At 39.1% G+C, this 15973-nt stretch overlaps 1 protein-coding gene across 1 annotated transcript in view; it reads right to left on the bottom strand.

Annotated features, from left to right (window-relative positions):
• Positions 1–15973, bottom strand: part of LOC131455282 (semaphorin-5B-like) — a 52497-nt gene that overhangs the window by 26359 nt on the left and 10165 nt on the right. Inside the window, exons 3-5 of the mRNA XM_058622826.1 lie at positions 4954–5142; positions 1010–1109; positions 745–790 (exon numbers count right to left, since the gene is read on the bottom strand). Coding sequence (XP_058478809.1) covers positions 745–790; positions 1010–1109; positions 4954–5098 — 291 coding nt within the window. The 5' untranslated portion in view covers positions 5099–5142. The remainder of the gene's footprint in view (positions 1–744; positions 791–1009; positions 1110–4953; positions 5143–15973) is intronic.

The raw sequence follows: 15973 nt of genomic DNA on the forward strand, positions 1-15973 counted from the left end.
ATGCTAAATGGTAAACCACCACATCAAACTTGTGCCGTACAGGTGGAGATAAATATCAGGAGAAACACCAAACAAAATAGCTTGGATATTTCACAACTTAACCAAACAATGCTAACTTTTAATGTCAGACTCATCATTACTATCGAGCTAACATTAGCCCAAATCCTTCAACACAGAACCATGGCATAGAATGTCTAATGGCCATGCTACTGTTACCAACAGGTTTGTAGGTTTGGGGTAAAAAAGAAATAAACATATACATATACATAATAACGAATAACTACCTGTCGGGTAGAAAAGTGGCATTAAGTTAGCTTCTCGAATGCTTGGCCTTGTTTTGTTGCGTGCTCGACTGCTCGGTCTGATTCCTTCCTTTTACGACCATTTCTTTGTTTGTTTTTGTGGCTTCTTTGTTTTTTCAGCGAATGGACAAAGGGTCCATCTCCGCCATTGCGTTTCCTTGAACTTGGTCAAGACATGTCGTTGAGGAGGAGAAGAAATTCTCAGGAGCGCACACAACAAGAAGAAAGTGAACCAGGATGGCCCCTGAGCCAACACTTGGTTGTGATTGGATATCGCTACCAGGAGCGACCAGAATGTGTGAATCAGATTGAGAGCAATAGGTGTTGCCAGGGCAGATATTTTATATCACAGTATGAAGTACGTTCATTTTTGTTTTTTAATAAAAGTTCCCAACTGCCACTGGTTAATTTCCATTAAATGTTTTGGTGTAGCTGCTGTTACCTGTATCAAGGAGACATTTCCCAAGCTCAGTTTGAAGATGAAGTTTCTGAAACAGAAACACATCAACATACTATGATTCTAAATATTGCTCACAAGGTGTTGAAGTTATTGTATTTTTATGTCATAAATATGAACCAGCATGTTTAAAGTTTCCTGTGTGTCCTCCCATTTTTCTCTCCAGACACATTCCTATAAACCTGATGAGATGCATTTCCTTTACAACACAGGACACAGCATATATGTTTACTTCAGGTGCAGTTATTACCTTGCTCCCACAATGAGCTGGTGTCTGCTCAGATCCAGGGCCAGCTGAGAGAAATCCTTTACTCCTGGATGGGAAAACTCTGACATCCACGGCCGTAACGCTAGAGGAGGAGTGACGAGGAGGAAACGGTTGATGGATGGAAGAAAGGTTCAATAAAAAAGAAAGAAGGGGTGAAAAGGTGAGACATGTGTAACAAGGAGAGGAGAAAGACATTATTGACAGGGAAGATAAAAGAGGAGATAAATGGGCAAAGATATTGGAGAAGCAGGGTCATGAATAAAAAGAAGACGAATCAGAAGAATGAAAAAGGAGAAGAAGAAAAAGGAAGAGGGGCAATGATAAAAGTATTTATCTCTTGTTTGGTAATCACATTTGCAAATATACCAAATATATGTGGGAAAGTCCACGGCTACTACGCACCAAGTGTCTAGATTAGGTTTACACACTTTGTGAAATTCTTGAGCCACAAAATCCACAGCTGAAAGGTGTGTAAAAACTAAAATGCAAAATATAATAAGGAGATGTTCAGAATGGCATTCAAATCTGCAGTTTTAGCTGAGATAAAACAGAGTTGTTGTATAATTTAGTTATGATAACACACATGGAGTAAAACTGTAGTTTACAATTTCACGTGTGATGTTGCCTCAGTACGGAGGTGTCTTCACACTTAACTCATCACTGACTCTGGAGACTTCTTCACTGATCTCCAATGTCTTGGTAATAGTGTGAGAGTCATTGCTATAAGTGAAAGTCCTGTTGTCAGGCTGAGCTAGTTTCAAGGTTGGAATACATTTCCTTCAACTCATCACATAATCCAGGGCCTTCTTCAATGCAAAAACAAAACTCACCAACAAACAGATAACTCCCAACAAATTTTGGCTAACCCTGTCTGCACCTTAATTCCATGTAAGATCTATATCAGCATTGTTTTGTGCAATTTTTGATGTGAAGGGTTGTATTATTTAAAAAAACAAAACAAAACAAAACAAAAAACAATCGTTGACTTCTGTCTGGCTTCAGATCCACTTTGAAAAAAAGAACAGCCTGAATATAAACAACCACTTGAGCAGCATTGATTTTCAGAGGGAGACATTAAACCCAAATTGCTTTTGTGCATTTGCCTTTGCACATAATGACCTGTGGGTAATGCAGAGACGAATACAATCTGTCCACACTTACACACATTCACAAACGCTCACAGCTGAGCATGGGGACTGACTCCCCCCAGGAGCAGTGTTGTCTTGACGTGTTGCTATTTGACCCACAATGATTAAGCTACACAGAAGTTGAGACTGACTCTCACTTGACAAAAGAGTCAGTCAAAGCATCAAACCCTGTAGGAAATAGACATATGTCCATATTTTTTTCCGCAATATTTGGTCTTCACCCTCTGCATGAAATTAACAGTGATGATTTTCTGATGTGTCTTCTGACATAGCAACAGAAATGGAATGTTGTGTGTGTTCCTGTTGTGATCCTTCAGACCTGAGACGATTATGAGCCAGTGGGCCCCTGTGCACAAGGTTGTAAATAATCTCACAGATTCTTCTTCCTTCTCTTGCTAGCTAAATGTTGTCTTTGTCAAACAACACCTGGCTAATGATAATAATAATTTAAAATAATAACAATATTATAACTGAGGGGCCCTATTAGACATATCACATAACATAACTTTCATTAGTTGACTGACGGTCCCGTCAAGACATCAGGGGTTAATAACATAGCCTAAGGAGCCCTATAAATACTTTACACATTAAAAAAGACATTATCGTTATTTGGCTGAGGGGCCCCTCTCAGATATCGAGGTGAATAACACAACCAGTGGTATATGATTGAGGGGCCCTATTAAGATAATATCACATGACAAACCAGTATTACTTGGCTTCAAGACTCCATTAAAAAAAATATTAGGGAAGATACCAATAGTAGCACATAGGCTTGGGCTACAGGGCCAGTTCAGTAATCCATCCTTACTAGCTATAATGTTATAATATATATGGCTTTATGAGATTTAGTAGACCCAGATATGGCCCTATTTACCAGGAAATGGAATAAATGTAGTACCAAGCTGATAATTTCCTGTTGTCTTATAATAGATGGTATATTGTAAGGATGAAAAGGTCAGTTTAATATCAACATGACCTGATAAAATAAGCATTTATTAAAAAAAAAAAAAATCCTAGATAGCTAGGAGGGAATTCATGATAACTCATGAAGATTGTACACTTCTGGGGAAGTTTTTGATTTTTGGCAGGGTGTTACGTATGAGCCTACGGTTTTTAAAAATCCATGGATACAAGTTGGGGTGGCCCCCTATTGGCCGGTATGCATAAATTCCTAAATGCCCCCCACCGAAAGGAGAAAAGGTTATAACCCAGCTTCCTTTAGTCTTAAATTGTTGTATTAAGGCACTTTTTCTTCATGATTTCATAAAAGGGAATCTAATTTTGATACTATCTAACTATTTCAAGGTCATTTTCATGACAACTGTATTGTAATGGTCACTTTTTGCTTGAAAAACTGTCCATATCTCTGAAATAAAATAACATATAGAGATCATTCAGGCCTCTAAACCCATTTGTTCAACCTTAAGAAATAATATTAAACATGTTACCATCATTCTAGTGTGAAAAATATTGATTTGCAAAATCCTTTACCAGAAACTGGCTATTTCTGAAATCAAGTCAAGTGTAGAAATTGTTGCCTCTATGAAATACTCCAGAATGTTTTCGACCAGTTTACCCAAGCTTTGCCATCGGATTCAGCTGGTTTACTTGAATGTTGTAGAGTCCATTGCAATAAAATCCATAGAGTCCATTGTAAAAAAAAATCTGAACTTTTTGGCACAAATTAAACAAGTTGGTTTGCCCTGGTTACACACCTTAACTGGTTGCCTTACTGGCTCCCACTGAGCCAGTGAGGCAACCTTGGATATTTCAAGGTCCTACTTCAGAGTTTCCCAAGAGCAGAAGAACCATAATATGTGAGGTAAGTGTACAGTGAGTTTACATATTTTTAGGGTACAATGACTTGCCCACATTACTCAGTGTAGTTTGAAGTAGCCATGTTGACTACTTAGCTTGCTAGCTAGCTAGCTAAGTAGTCAACATGGCTACTTCAAGCTAGCTAATGTATGCAAATTACCAAGTCAGATATTCTTGGGTGCTTACCAGGAATGCCAGGTCTGTATATATCATGGGTGAACAAGGGTTCTGTACCTTTAAGCTCTGCTTCAGCTGTAACCCTTAATCGTCTAGTCTTTATTTATAATCTTCTGTTCATTAGTATAATCAGCTGCTGCTGGTTGAAATAAACTCATTCATTCATTCATTCACTCAGGTCCTGGCCCCCCTCCATCAGCCAAAGAAGCTTCTGTGGTTGTGCTTGATATGGCAGCAGTAATACACATCATCAAAGAACTGATATTATAAAACTGGTATGAAAAAAAGTTGCATCTCTAGTAGCCTGTGGGTTGTTGCTCTGATGCACGTAAAGATCTGGAAGCCACTATTCTCTTTTGTGTAGTTTGAAGTGACACATCGTATCAGAGTAATTTAATGTCAAAATGCGTATCTGCTACGCAAAATGCGTAGAGGTTGGCAGGTCTTTATATCTTCTTCCTTCTCTACAGATATTGACTGATGCTGCGTTCCATTTACATCGAAACTAGGAGGTCAGAGCTGGGAGCGACATTGCCCTTGAGTTCATTGTGTTCCAGGTGAGAAGTTGGGAAAAACCATGGACACAAACATATCTCAGGCTAACCATTGTTAGCAACACCAGTCGATAGCAACATTTGCCATCTCGGAATCCCATGCTGCGGTTGGTGCAGTTACTCCGAGTTGGAAATCTGAGTTCAGGGTGCGTTTCCTGTATGAACTCATAAGTTCTAAGCTCCGATTGCAAATGTAAAGAAGGTTGGGAATAAAAATAGATGCACTCACTTTGGTAGGAGATGACTGGGTGCTCTTTTCTGCTACAGTCTGTGGCTTTGGTGTGAGGCTGCTGGGACAGACAAAGTGACCAAAACATGACCAGTACGAGGCCACAGGAGGAGAAGGCCCACACCCCCCACCCTGACGTAAGCATAGCTACAACCACATCCAGTCTTCGATCAGGGCCTCTGGAAACACCTGTTGAAACAGAAGAGACAGTTGTCACAAATGAGACACTAATAAAAGAGATAGACCTCTAGATCTAGGTCAGTTTTCCCTCTTTCACTGTTCTCTGTCCTGCTGCAGCCGTGCCTCTGCCATTGCTGGGTGTCCTCCCCTCAATGTCAGCAAGGCTCGGTCACGGCTTCTTCACCTCAAAAGGCCCAAGCAGCAAAATCTTTTTTTGCCAACTCTCACACAGAGGGTGTCGTCAGAGGAGCTGCTCATGATTGAGGGGACCCTTTCATGGACGAGGCCGGGCCCGGAGCCAAACATGGGGTGTGAACTGTAAGTCGCATGAAGTGTCTTTGTGTCAACATAAAAATCTATTTATGCACATCAAACCTGCACAAAGATAATGGTGATGCACATGTTTGTAGCAAAGGTCCATTCACACATAAGCTGGTGTCAGCCATTGACTGATGTTGAGATAAATAATCACAACTTCTTGCTCTCACATGCTGTGCTAACTCGAAAATTTAGGGACAGTGGAGCGGTGGTAGAGCGAGCCATCTTTCAACGGGAAGGTTGTGTGTTTCCCAGCTCCACTCGTCTACAGGCCAATATGTCCTTGGGAAAGAAATCTTGCTCCTGACGGCTATACCGGCATGTGTGATAGACTGTATGAATGTGTGAGTGAATGGATGCGAATGGGTGAATGGCAAAACTGTAGTGTAAAGCGGCTTTCAGTGGCCATCGAGACTGGAAAGGCACTTTATAAATACACACCGTTTACCATGTACCATAAAATAAAATTGGCTGAATTGGTACAGGAATAAATAGAAGCACTTTAGCCATGCTAAATTCTCTGTTTCAGCTTTGTCAAATGTGTTTTAAATGAGATTATCACCTGAAAACGAGATTCTAATCATGTTTCTTTCTGCAGATCATTTTTCTTTTGCAGTGTGTTTCTCATGATGCATTTTTTTTTGTTTTTGAATCTGCAGCGTTTGTGAATATGCAGCTCGTTTCTCCTCCTGCATGTGTTTTGGGTTGTTGCAGTGCGTACTGAAGCTTTATCCTGCTCAATTAGATGATTATTAATCGATTACTGAAGTCAGCTATTTTGATAATTTATTAATCAGTGTTTCTTTGTTCCATATACTTAATGTTTTGTGGAGAAAATACATTTGAAAACATCATCATTTCAAGGTTTGGGAAACATCAACGATAAACATTTTCTGACATTTTTCAATGAATTTAGAAAAGAATCGATTATGAAAACAATTGTTAGTTGCAGCCCTATCCTGCTCTCTCACCCATATTTGTTTCCTTTAACTATGTCCTCTCACATATTTTATTTTCCAAAATGAGTTTATAATGTGGAAAAACCTTTGAGTGAAGTGCAGGAAACACACAGTCAAAAACAACAGGTGGAGATATCAACGGTCAGATCAACAGGTAAAATACATCTAATAATGTCAACTTACAGTTTACATTTTTTAGCATGGGATACAAAAAGTAGGGGGGTGCACTTCTCATGCTTTTGTTTTTAGGGTTGTATATGTTTGATCAAAAAGCTATTAAAAACAAACTGCATAAGGGACTGTTGCACTTCTGTTTCTCCCACTTTCTTTTAGTGTATCTGCTCTAAACTCTGCAAAAACAGTCTGTACCCCTCACCACGATGACTGAATGTGTGCGAAGGGGAGGCAGAGGTTTTTCAACTCGCTGGGTCTGACATTGCTGCTTAATGAAGCAGCAGAAACAGAGGCTCCACCACTCGCCTCACTTTTGTTAGGTGGCCATGCTTCATTCACTGTGCAGACACTGGCCAGTGAGAGGCCTAATGTTCAGGGATTTATCTCTTCAGGACAATGAAGGGGGAGCAGCAGCAGAAGACAGTCAAGACCTTTCAAGGGTTTATGTGCAGCTGCACATTCTCACTCTCTGATCAACAAATGGCAAGCTTATTTTAAAGATTCCCTAAATTGTAACAGAGGTTGTTGCCACTACTATGGTTAAGTTTAATTATACAGATTCTCAATTAAAGTGTAACTAAACCACCTTTTTCAGGTGTAAACCAGTGTATATGAGTATCTCATCGTGTTATTTCTTGATTCAGGTGTAAATCCTCACAATTTAGCATCGTGTTTTTGCATCATTTGTGTCTTTCTATTCGCTTGATTTGATAAACTTCACCTCCTACAATGACGCAAGAACCAATCAGTGTTGAGAGTCTCCAACATCATGTCAGTTTAACAACAGACACCATTTAAAAAAAGAAAAAGCTTGAAATAAAGTCACCACGGAAGTCAGTCTATCGCAAAGAGAATGACATGACAATGACACAAAAATGCAAAAAAAAATGATCATGGCGACATGCTGCCCCTCTCACTGCTCTGCACTCTCTCTCCCTCCCTCCGTCCTCTCTCTCTCTCAGGTCTCAGTCCACTTCATTGCAGAGTTGCCAACTTTGCGACTTTGTCGCTATATTTAGCGAGTATTCAGACCCCTCGAGCAACTCTTTTTCAAAAAAGCGTCTAGTGACTTTTTCTAGTGTTATTGAATACTTTTGGAGAATCTGAAGTGAAAGCACATATCGTTTAATTTCTCAACAAGCACGGTGCTGCTGTGGGCCCCTCCCCCCTCACAAAGAACTCACACTGTCATTCACACTTTCATACGGCGCATCTTTCACACCATGCCAACATGGGGTAAGTACCTTGCCCAAGGACACATCGACTAGCAGACCCGGGAATATAATCGAACCCACAACCTTCAAGTTGACAGACAACGAGCTCTACCACTGAGCTACACACCAGCCTCAGAGCAGAGAATGAAGCTGAATTTTAAAACACTTAAAAGACATGCTAAAGGTGGTTACTAACACATTTTACTGTTGGGTCACTTTACAAGATCTTTAAGTTTTATGAAAGATTTTGGATCAGGTCTACAGAAACAGCAGTTCGTGGCCAAGTGGAAAGGAAACTTGGCTTTTAACCGGATGGTCACCGGTTCAAATCCCCACCTGGCCAAAAAGGGCTGTGGTACCCCTGAGCAAGGTACCCAACCCCCAATACTCCCTGGCCGCTACTCAGTGTGGCAGCCCACTGCTCCTAATTCTAGGATGGGTCAAATGCAGAGGAATACTTTCCCTAAGGGGATTAATAAAATCTAATTCTATAAACACAGCAAAAAAAAATCTAATTCTATAAACACTGCAAAAGTTTGTGAATTTCTCTGTGAGATGAATAAAGTATCTATCTATCTATCTATCTAAAACAGCCCTATTAGAAATAAGCCAAATGTTTGTTTTTTTTTTAAATATACTTGTTTTAAGAAAAAGAATAATGCCATCACGTACAGAATTCTTAAAAGTTTGTAAATGTAGCCACTTTCAGACTGTAATCTACCTTAAAATGAGGAAAAACAGGCCAAAGACTAGATGGCATTACTATAGATGATGCCAATCATCGAAGAAATCAGGGCGAAACAGGTCATTAAAAAAACTAAATAATAAGATTTAGGGGCTTAGCAACATTTATCAAGTTTGTGAGAAATTGGCTGCCTGCCTGGTTTGGAAAAACATCATAAAGCCCTAACAACCTGTGAAGAGATTAGAAATACAGACTCCAATTCATGTGACCTGTGTGTGTTTGAACTGTGGGAGGAAAATCTCAGTGAACACGCAGTGAACATGTGACCCACACAGACAGGAATGTCCCCCCCGATCCACTGTGCGTTAAATTTGAGGCCTCACTGTATCAATACACTGAGGTATGACAAGCGTATACATTTGCACTTGCCTTGTGTTTTCACTCCCTGACTTAGAGTTTGTGTGTGTGTGTGGGACTGTGACTACTCAAAGAGCGAAACACCATCACCCCACTCAGACTCTGCATTTGGGATGTTGGACTTTTTGCAGATATGACAAAAAGTCCAACATCACACATCTCAAATGATGATATATCGAAGGTGCTTGGGTCAATAACTGATATATATATATATATATATATATATATACATATATATATATATATATATATATATATATATATATATATATATATGTAGGAGTGAGTATGAGAGTGAATGGTTGTTTGTCTCTATCTGTGTGTGTGGCCCTGCAATGGACTGGCGAACTGTCCAGGGTGTACCCCGCCTATCGCCCGATGTAGCTGAGATTGGCACAGCATCCCCGTGACCCTCTGGTGGAGAATAAAGCGGTAGATGATGACTGACTGATGATGATATATATTAAATATATATATATATATATATATATATATATATATATATATATATATATATATATATATATATAAATAGATATATATAGATATAGATATATAGATATATAGATATATATCAATTGAAGAAAGTCAATTGACTAGGCAAGAACGTCACTCCCTTGCAATCAGTGTAAATATCCCATGGAAGTTGAGGCAAATGCTCAGTCTATTCTCATGCAAAGCTTGATGTCTTGTTGAGACAAACAGCGATAAACTAAGCAGGAAAAAAGAGCCGCTGGATGTCTTCCATTGTTGTCTGTTGTGTCGTGTTCAATGTCGTCTTTCATTGTCGTCACACCAGTACAACATCACACTGTGTGGCCATCGGGCACAGCCCACTCCCCACCTACCAAATAAAGGTACTGTTCGCACTTGAAACGCAAGCGTGATCCAGGGATCCACATCGTAGTATGCCTACCAAACCAAACCGTACCATGCACAAATGAGAGTACAAAATAATGCTTCCACCAAGGATTATACAGGCTACAAAACAAATGTAACAAAGACAATGGGTGAACATCATTAAAATCCAGAAAACTCCTCTTTATTGGGCTGACAAATAACAGCAAAAATGAATTACGAGCAATAAACTCTTCATTCAGAGGCTGTGTAATTTGTTCCACCATGGCAGGAAAACTAAGAGTCATCTGACCCCAGCATTTCTGCCTTTTGTTATCCACTCTCACTATCCACCTGAGTATTTGCACTCCATCCAAATATAATTAACATTTAACATGCAGAATCCTGGGATTTCAAACTCCAGATTTCTCCTTGATTTTAACAAAAACTAGACAAGGCAGCTGTGACCCAAAGTGAATCTGTTACCACAGCAGCTCTCACTTCATAATAACTGAGCCCTCACTTATGAAAAGTAGTATTTAACACCAATGAAGTCACTTCATGGAGATTTGTTAGTTGTAGCAAATGGACACTGAGAGGGCAGCCAGAGTCTCTCCATCAAAATATTCAGAGAGGACCATTTCCGAGGCAGTATTCTCAGCTCCTTCCTTCCAGGGTGAATGGCCTCTCTGTGCAACCTGCCAACTATCTGCCAATGGCTGCTCTCTTTTACAAGTGAATAGACTGAGTTTAGCCACAGTTAAAAAGGACACACTAATGTGCCATGGCTGCACCACAATGGCCGCCCGGGGCATTTGCCAAACCTAATGATGCCGGTTTGGCCCCGGTGAGAGGAGGTAGAGAGCAGGAATCCTAAAAAGGCGCACAGCTGCACTGATCCATTTCGTCCTATCTCTCTTCACTCCTTTCCTTTCTCCCTCTGATCTCTTATCATGAGCTCCATTTCTTTGGGATGTCGAAGCAAATGCAAACCTTTTGCATTTGCGTCAAAAGCTCCCTGTAACTACTTCTATTGCATATCTTCAATAGATGTGTAGGAAAATGACTGATCAGCCAACCCATTCTACACTACATTATAAGGCAAGGCAAGACAACTTTATTTGTATAGCACAGCTCATACACAAAGGCAACTCAATGTGATTTACATAAAAACAAAATACAAAAAAAAGTAAACATTAAAATTTGAAAAGAACCCAATTCTAAAAAAGAAAACAAAAGGTTAGATTCAAATGGAGAGAAAAATTATGATGGGACGATGTTCAGTATTAAACAATAGTTTAGGCTAAAATGATTAAAAGAATGTAAAGTGCAGCAAATGTTTTATTTAAAATGCTTTAAAAGAGCTCAATCATAAGCATACGAGAGGTGCAGTGTTTTTAACCTGAATTTAAAAAATATTCACATTTGGTGCATTCTGCTCAATATTCATTTGATCTCTTTATAAAAAAGCAGTCAATTGTATTGTTCTGGTGTAAAGTGGGCAGCACACAAACTCACAATAAACAAAATAAAGGAAAATGCAGATTTTATTCAATTATAACTAACTAATTCTACTGAAAATATCAAATTACTACACTATATAATGATGACTATTATTCTATACTACTGGGGTGTAGTGCAGTTAATATATTGACAGAACCACAAGCCCTTTTTGTGGAAAGGAATTCTGGGGCTATCTGATTAGGAGGGTTTGTAAGATTATCAACCATCAACCATTGAGTATTGTAGATGTTCATCTTAATAATCTTAGAAAAGTGTTGCTGTCTAGCCTTTAACAACCCCTAGTTAAAATTACAATGGCTTTGTCATTTTTGGAAATTTGAATTTGAAGTTGTTTTTTTCTCCTGCATTCTCTTTTCAAGTCCTTTACCATCATAGTGTTTCTCCATGGTGTTTTCTGCTTCCTCATGTTTGTCTTAGTTTTGTGCAAAAGTATCCATGACATTTGAGATTTTCCAGTTAAAATTATTCAGAAGTTCATCAACTGTCTCTGCACTCACGGGTGGTGAGTAGTTATGTCCTCCATAAAATGAACTCTGGTATTCTCTTTTATGTACATTTTCTGCATATTAATAAAATGAAATGTGAAGGCAAAGTAGCAAAAACAAACTTATTAAACCTACTTTTCACCCTCATCTTTAAATCTCTCAGGCCCACAGTTGTAGTTCTATTAAAGCTGTAGTGTGTAACTTTTAAATGTAAATGAATGTCATTTAAATTCAAGCCATTGCCAAATGAGTTTACACAAAGCTGACCAAGCCTATAAGCGTCACACAGCTCTGTGTTTCTCAGTTTACCAATGCTTTGTTCTTGTTTCGCCCGGCAACTTCTCGACACTCCCCACAGGAAAGATCAAAGATCAGGCAAGATCGAAGCACAATAGCAACAAGGAAAGTAGCAAATAGTTGGATTATGGCTGAAAATCCCAAGTAAGCGTCCGTCAGAAGTGGATTCTAGTGCTAAAACCCCTGTGATGAGCAGCACTTTGACCATAAGTGCTTAGTGCAACTGAGTAGCTGAGGGGTGGGGTGGTGCATGACCACATCTGTCGTCAGTTATGTGGCGTTCTTGTACTTGGATTTCAACTTGGAAACTCACAATCTCACCAACATGGGATTCCAAGATGGATACCACCATAAAACCATCTGTTGTATTTGTTTTGCAGTAAATCACTCGTACACATAGTGTTTAGTAATTAATCATAGACATGTTGCTACACTTTGCTATTGACTGCTATTGCTAACAATGGCTAGCCTCAGATACGTTTGCGTCCATGTTTTTTGCCTGACTTTTCGGCTGGGGAGCAGTGAATAGTGTAAATGCAGCAGCATAATTCCTGTAGAGCAGTGGTTCTAAATTCTAAATCTTTTCTGTTGGGCCCCCCTTTGGAGAAAGACCCCCCGGGGTCAAGTATAACATTTATTGAAAGAAATATCAATATTAGAACAAAGGTTTCACGTTTCTTTCAATAATTGGCTGTGCAAATAACATTTTTGTTTTAGCAATACAAATCTCATATTGCTTTCTGAGAAAGCAATTTTGAAATAAAAATATGAAATGTACAAAGTGAGCAATTACAATTTTGGCTTCTTAACAACAGTGTTGTTTTTGGCAGCCATTCTAGATTTAGTATTAGTTTTAGTCTTTTGGACTAAAATGCTTATTGTTTTAGTCCAATTTTAGTCATTTCTGTATGTAATCGTTTTAGTCCAGTTTTAGTCATTTCTATATGTGATAGTTTATGTCACATTTTAGTCGACGAAAACTCAAAAACGTTTTAGTCAGTTTTAGTTTAAAAAAGAAGAAGTATAGTCTTTTAACAAATCCATTTAGGTCAATAAGTATTGGAGATTACTGTTGGGCAGAAACCTTTTATCTCCATATTTCCACTTTTTAACAGTTTTTTTCATGAAAACTCACACACGTCTCGTCATGTTTTTGTCGTCAAACATGAGATGTTCATCTCGTCACCGTCTCGTTATCGTCATGAAAAAAAGGGGCGTCAACAAAATAATTTTGTCATCGTCATCGTTGAACAATAATAGGTACAGGCGAACAACATAAAACAACTCTCTCTCTTTCTCTCTCCCTCTCTCTCTCTCTCTCTCAATCTCCCTGTGTCTGCTTGTATTTTTGAAACTTTTTGAAACTTCTGGAGTCTGTGGAGCTTCTAGACACACTGTATTTTTAATTCAATCTCCGGTTTATGGGCGTGAGCTCGCTAGCTTAACAGTTGGCCGCACAGCTGACAGCTGAGAGCTGAAACAACTGAAACCTGCCGTCCAGAGTGTACAACAGAAACCCAGAGACAGGGGACCAGAAACCCGGAGACCAGAGGCTCGGTGTCGGACACGGTAAACAACGAGCCGCTGGTGTGTTTGCCATTGACTGCTATAGACGTCAATTCGACCACTGCTCTGAAAATGGCTGGCAGCCAATTTAACAGCCCCTGTTGGTATTAATCACTGCTGCCTCTTTGCAATAGCTCTATGGCTTTTGAGCTAATGAATTTTTGTCTCTCTCTGAATATGTCAGATACGCAGAGGAGGTTGCGTTTACTGCATGTGCTGTGCACCTACATAGACTGCACATAGAAGTTTTCTATACACACAAAATCGTTTCAGGGAATGTCTTCATGCACTCAAAAAAAACACAAAAACAACTGCATAAGCACTGTAGTACATCTGCCAGGCCTATATGTGGCACTGTAGTGCTGCTCCATCAAAACTGGAGAAGAAAACGTTGAGCAATCCGCATGCAGCAATGACTGTTTGTTTTCTTCTCTGTTCTCAACTGTACAGCGACCTTGGGTTTCATGAAAAGCGCTTTATAAATCTAAGTCATTATTATTATTATACAATCACAAAAACAGAGACAGAGACAGTTTGAAAAAGCCAAAAAAACAAAAGGAAGACTACGAAAATGATGATAAGCAACAATGTGAAAGTAAGTGCAGGATTATGACATAGTTTCCCAAAATAGCATATTGGTTGTCTACGTGAAAATGTGCAGGTGTGGGGCTTGCATGTAGATGAAATGCTGATATGATAAAAAAAAGTACATAGAGTACATACTTAAGTGACCAGTTTTTGTCTGTTTTGTGAATTTGGCTAGAAGTAAAACCCTGTCTAAACAGCGGTTTTCTCACTGAACTCACTGAATCTTTGGATGTGACCGCCCCTTCAGAGGTGCATTTGGTCCTTTCAACTGGGTCTCTGGAGGGTTGTCTCAACTCCCTTGTTGACTATGGTTATCACATATTAGACATGTACCATGGATGTATTATAAGAACTGGATAGAGCACCGCCCCCTCTGCCTTGAAGACAATTTTGTCATGGTGGTCACTCGTGGTACTGCAACAAAAAATACTCATGTGGCCCAAAAAGGCAAGTGGCAATTTTCCCATTGACCACAATAGTAAAATAGACGCCTATAAAACTGTCCACAGGACACCTCCAGCAGACATGGACATAGGCATGTATAGATCTTTATATTCTATGTTTTTAATCCATCGAGTTTCACATTTGTAAAACCTTCCTAAAGGCCATAAAAAGCCCAGAAAAATTATTATTTCCCAGAGTTACGTCACAGGTGTGTACAAGCACAGCAAAGCGCGGTCATGTGGTGTCTCGGGAAACGGCGCTACTGTCAGGGAACCGAAGGATGTGAAAACGTTACGATAAATGTGAATAAATGAAGGCAACGATGGGTTTTCTTTTACATTTTTTAGAAAAAAAATTAACGACAAAGCAGGTTTTAGTGATTTATTCGTCGCTTATTAGCATTTATTTTCAAACCTATTATCAATGTATTAACGAGCTGCTGTGTGGATTCATACTGACACCGTTCAGATGACAGTGTGGATTGTGGAGGTGTGACCGTGTGATGCACTGAGACCTGAGGTCACTTCACCACTGATTCCCGAGGAGGCTGCTTGTCTTATCGTCTGTTCATAAAGTTACTGATAAATGTGATGAACACATGAATTAAAGTTGAAGTAAAATGTTGAGTGAAAGAATCTGGAGTTATTAAACTACTTTTAACACGGTGTTATTGTTCCTATGAGTCTGCAGGTTTTCTGGCCCGACTTCATTTTAATATTTTATGATTGTTATATTAACCATAAATTGTAATTATAAAGATAAGTTAGCTTTATTTGTAAACCACAACCAGAAATTTGAACTTTGAAATTTAAACCAAAATACAAAGCATAGCAATGAGACCAAAAATTATATTCATGGTTAATATTCAATTAAATAGTTTTTTTAATCATCATAAAAGTACTTAGTGTCATTATTTTCTTGGACAATAATATATAAAATCCCTGAGTCATGTGACAGTTATTGGCATACAGTGAACAGTGAATTTTAACCTGTAATGACGTCATTATACTTTTCAGTTTACTGTATTCACTATTGTTGGTTTTGACATTCATTTACAAATCCATGGTTTAAAGCCTGAAGCAAACATGCAATCGGTATTCATGAATCCGCTTGCGCACGTCAGTAGCGTACACTGTGGGAGTAACACTCTGCGCATGCTCTATGGGCCGCACAACCCCGAAATAAACCAGGAAGTCAGAAACTTTTTTGGCATATGCGCTGGGTGAGCAACTCCATAGGAATGAACGGAGCCAAAGGGGTGGAGCTCTATCCAGTTCTTATAATACATCCATGACATGTACACGTGACTGTGCAATTAGCTGATTAGCATCA

The sequence above is a fragment of the Solea solea genome, chromosome 2 (assembly GCF_958295425.1).
Source record: "Solea solea chromosome 2, fSolSol10.1, whole genome shotgun sequence".
Classification (NCBI taxonomy): domain Eukaryota; kingdom Metazoa; phylum Chordata; class Actinopteri; order Pleuronectiformes; family Soleidae; genus Solea; species Solea solea.